The 4,066-nt window shown below is 60.7% G+C and overlaps 1 protein-coding gene across 1 annotated transcript in view; it reads right to left on the reverse strand.

Annotated features, from left to right (window-relative positions):
* The window catches only part of HTT (huntingtin), an 89,804-nt gene that overhangs the window by 31,604 nt on the left and 54,134 nt on the right, over window positions 1-4,066 (reverse strand). The window contains exons 36-39 of the mRNA XM_030885427.2: window positions 2,657-2,796; window positions 1,033-1,149; window positions 587-709; window positions 169-404 (exon numbers count right to left, since the gene is read on the reverse strand). Of these exons, the coding sequence (XP_030741287.1) occupies window positions 169-404; window positions 587-709; window positions 1,033-1,149; window positions 2,657-2,796 (616 nt within the window). The remainder of the gene's footprint in view (window positions 1-168; window positions 405-586; window positions 710-1,032; window positions 1,150-2,656; window positions 2,797-4,066) is intronic.

Here is a 4,066-nt window from a genome sequence, read left to right on the forward strand (position 1 = left end):
TGTGAGAGCCATGAGGCAGACCAGGTGGGGGGCTTCCTGCACCTCTGAATCCAGACTGAGAGCTCAGCCAGACGGGCCCAGCAGGGTACACTACCTGACTCCCATCACTGAAGCCAGGGCGGCACACCCCGGTGAGTCCAGGCTCACGGATCTGCAGCAGCTTTGTACCTGGAAAAGGTTTCTTCGGGCAAGTGCTTGGCATGCCTCCCTTCGCCGTGCTCTTCCTGTGTGGGGTGGCCGGCCCCCTCTCTCAACCTCAGGATGACTGGACAGGAGAGGAGGTGCGGGGAGAAGGAGAGCTCCTGGACTCGAGAGAGGACAATGTCTTCCGTGGACTGGGAGATGAGCACCCTCAAGATGGCCAGGACCCCAGACACCCACAGCTGGACGGTGCTCACGGAGGCCTGGAAGGAGACACGTGGGGGGAGGGGGGCTCCTGCAGCAAGACTTGCTACATCTTTTAGGATGTGCACCCCAGAGAAGCAGCCTCCACCCAACCTGGGAACCTGCCTTCCGAGTTCGACCCTGGGGTCTTGCCTACCCTTGCAGAGCCAGGCACTGGCAGGCAGCTGCAGTGGGGACTCACCAGGGTGCCTGGAGTGACCAGCATGCTCCGCAGAAGCATGTCCACGGGGCGCAGCGAGGAGGGGGCCAGGGTCTCAAACAGCGTATTGAGCACGCCGAGGGCATCGTGGGAATCGATGTGCATCTGGTACAAGGGGACAGCACAAACGCTGCCAGGTCAACAGGGCCACCTCCTCACTCAAAGACACCAACTCTGTCCCTGCTGGTTTTGTTCCTCTCCCACCACCTCCTCTTCACAGAGGCCAGAGGCCCGTCAGGCAGCACTGACCTTGCACTTAGGGCCCAGGCACAACCTTCCTCAGATCATGAACCACAGCAGGGGGAGCAGAACTCCCAAAGAGTTCATTGCCACATCAGTGTCTGCGGGCCTGGCGGCCAAGTCCCCTGCCAGTCAGCCTCCCCAGCCTACTCAGGCCCCACCCATAAGGCAGGAGCGTGACTACTGACCTGCTGCTTGGCCAGCATCGGCAGGATGATGTCGGCCACCTGGCGAGACAGCCGCTTCCACCTGTCCTCATTCTCCTTGTGGCACTGCTGCAGGACGAGTATGAACATCTCCAGCACCTGAGGGCGGGACGGGTGCACCGGCCATCAGCAGGGCCCCTGGTCAACCCACCTGGGCAGTGTACCGTCAGCCTTGACGCCACCAGCACCCCCCACAGGGGACACACCATCCCCGTGGGCTCCGGCCGCCCTGGTTGGTTTCCCACCGAAGACTGCCCAGCTTCCTCTCCTCCGACCAGATGCAGATGCAGCGCGGCCCGCACTCATCACTAAGGTCACTCGACAGACGGGCATCCTTCTTCATAGAGCCTGCCCCAGACCCCTCTCCACCACCATGGCCATCCAGTCTCTGAGACCCCACGGGGCAGAGTAGAGCAGCCCCACAGGGTGACAGAGACAGGCCACCTCATCTTCCTCTCCTGGAGTGGAGCCATCAACCACTGGCCCACCAGAGCGCCTAAAAGGCCACCCACCCCATCTGACCCCCACCCCCAACCAGCAGCTATATCTAGGGCAGCGGTTCTCAACCTGTGGGTCTTGACCCCTTTGGGGGGTCAAACTACCCTTTCACAGGGGTCGTCCGATTCATTACAGTAGCAAAATAACAGTTATGAAGTAGCAACGAAAATAAATTTATGAATGGGGGTCCCCAGAACCTGAGGAACTGTATGAAAGGATCACAGCATTAGGAAGGTCTAGGGACCCCCACCACTCCTAGGGGATCAGGCTCCCTCAGGCAAGAGCCCGAGCCTGGCACCCCAGCCCCTCCTCTCTGCTCGCGTCACCACCTCGTCCCTCATCCCCTGGTGAAGGGCTACTTCCCGTTATTTCTGGGTAAGTCCGTGATTCAGACTCGCTGCACGGAGTCAGTGCTGACTCACAGCTGCCCGAGCGAGGGTTTCTGAGCCTGTCACTGCTGATGGGAGAAGAAAGCCCAGTTTGCCTCCCAAGGAGCTGCTGCTGGTTTCAAACTGCCGACCACACTGATCGCAGCCCGACAGGTAACCACTCTACACTAAACACCCCAACAAACAAAGTGAAGTTTCTCTGAGAAGTCTGTGGCTCTGCAGACATTCAGAGTGGAAATGCTCGCTCACGAGAACTGCCAAGGAAAGTGAAAGTGAAGGCGGGTGACTGCCAAGTGAAAAGGGAGGGGTGCTGACGGCAGTGAGGCTGCTACCCCCCGGCAACCTAGGACCTGTGTGGACCCTTGAGGACTCGACCCCGAGCAACCATGCGTGCCCCTGGCTGTCACCGTCACACGCACAGACCAGCAGGCCTCTCCCCTGTGCAAACGGCCAGGCTTTCTGTGAACAGCTGAGCACAGAAGCGCTTGCCCCACCTCAAGCAATGCACGAGCAGCACACCAGGTGGGGTTGTTCCTGTTGAGCATGCTAGGCTGCCACCTGCTCCCGCCTATGAACGAGCTGGTCTTGGTTCTTGATCGTGCACACTCCCCAGACTGCTGGGTGGGCCTCCCTGGGCTCCCAACCTCGTAGGCCCCTCCTGTCCCCCTGCACAGCCTCTCAGGCTGAGATTCTTCTGGGTGAGGGTCCCACCTGCCCACCTGGTGGTGTTGAATGAGCCGCAGCAGCATGGACACCACCACTTCCTTCTGGGTGTCCAGCTCCTTCCCGGCGTCTGCTTTGTTTGTCCCCCGAAGCACAAACAGGTCGTGAACAATGGGCTGGAGGGCCGGGATGGCTGTGGGCACACAGCGGCAACTCTCAGGTAGCGGGAAGATGTGCCTCATTCACCCAACACTCTCCGGGAACACACGCTCGGGACTGGCTTGCCTCCAACAAGCACGGGCGAGTGCGTGGCCATGGCACCAGCTGGCACAGAGCAGGGACACGTCTGCGGGTGGCTGAGGACACAATCTGAGGTGGCCATTACACCATCAGCTCAGGGTAAGGGTGCGTCTGTGTGTGGGTGTCAGTCCTGGGAAGGCAGTGACACTATCACGCAAGCATCCCAGTGGAGCAGCACTGCATTTGGGACAAAGTTCACTGTAGCCAAGCACCGGCTCCTGGCGGTCCCGGCAGCAGTTTCGGGATCAGGCTGTCTACTCACGTCACGAGACTTACATGCTTTGCAGAGTCCCCTGCCCTCCCTCCCCCCCTCTTCTGTTTGTCCAGAACAGCAGTCACCAAGCCCTAACAGAGCGCAGCCAGGAGGTACAGACCACTTTAGAAACACTCACTGAGCGCCACTGAGCCATGAGGCCAGCCAGTGCACGATCCTCTCTCGCACACGCGCGCTCTCTCTCTCTCTCTCACACACACACACACCCGAGGTCCCCGGCGGGCCAGCCTCCCCTCACAAAGCTCCAGGAAGCCTGAGCCATCCCCGCATCTGCCACAGGCGTTGTCCGCGCTGCCTGGAGGGACCCCGGGTCCACCCCGGGAGCAGACCACTGGCTGAGACGAGGATCTGGTGAGTGGCAAGGCTGAGGGAAGACGAGCGGGAACACTAGGCCAACAGTCAGGCCCTGCCTCGAGTCGCTCTGAGCCACTGCAGGGACACCGGGAGCACGGTGGGCACTTTGGAGCCGTCCTGCACCGTGGGACCCACAGGGGTCTTGGGCTGTCTTGCTGTGGAAGCTCAGAACCTGCCCAGCTCCGACAGAAGAGGCCGAGGAGCTGGCGTGGTGCAGGAAAGCCGGTTGGGAAGGTCAAAGAAGGCACCACAGCTCACACTGAAGAGCGGAGGGACAGCTGCCCCTTTCTGTGGCCCGCCCCGAGTCAAGATCCCCCACTATTCCCCTCTGAGCTGTCACTGGAGGGAAGTCTATAAGAGCGCTCACACTCAGAGCCCTTGGTCTCGGGCTGGGCCCCGTGTTTAGCAGATGATAAACTCCTGATCAGGGAGCATGCTCTCTGCTTCCCTTAAGCATCTCCCTGCAGCCGTGCACACGCAGTGCATACGCAGGCACACCGAGCCTGAGCCTGCAGGGACACGGTACCAGGCACACGCA

This window comes from Echinops telfairi, unplaced genomic scaffold (genome assembly GCF_000313985.2).
Source record: "Echinops telfairi isolate 266 unplaced genomic scaffold, ASM31398v2 ScPeMD7_28;HRSCAF=97, whole genome shotgun sequence".
In the NCBI taxonomy this organism is placed as follows: domain Eukaryota; kingdom Metazoa; phylum Chordata; class Mammalia; order Afrosoricida; family Tenrecidae; genus Echinops; species Echinops telfairi.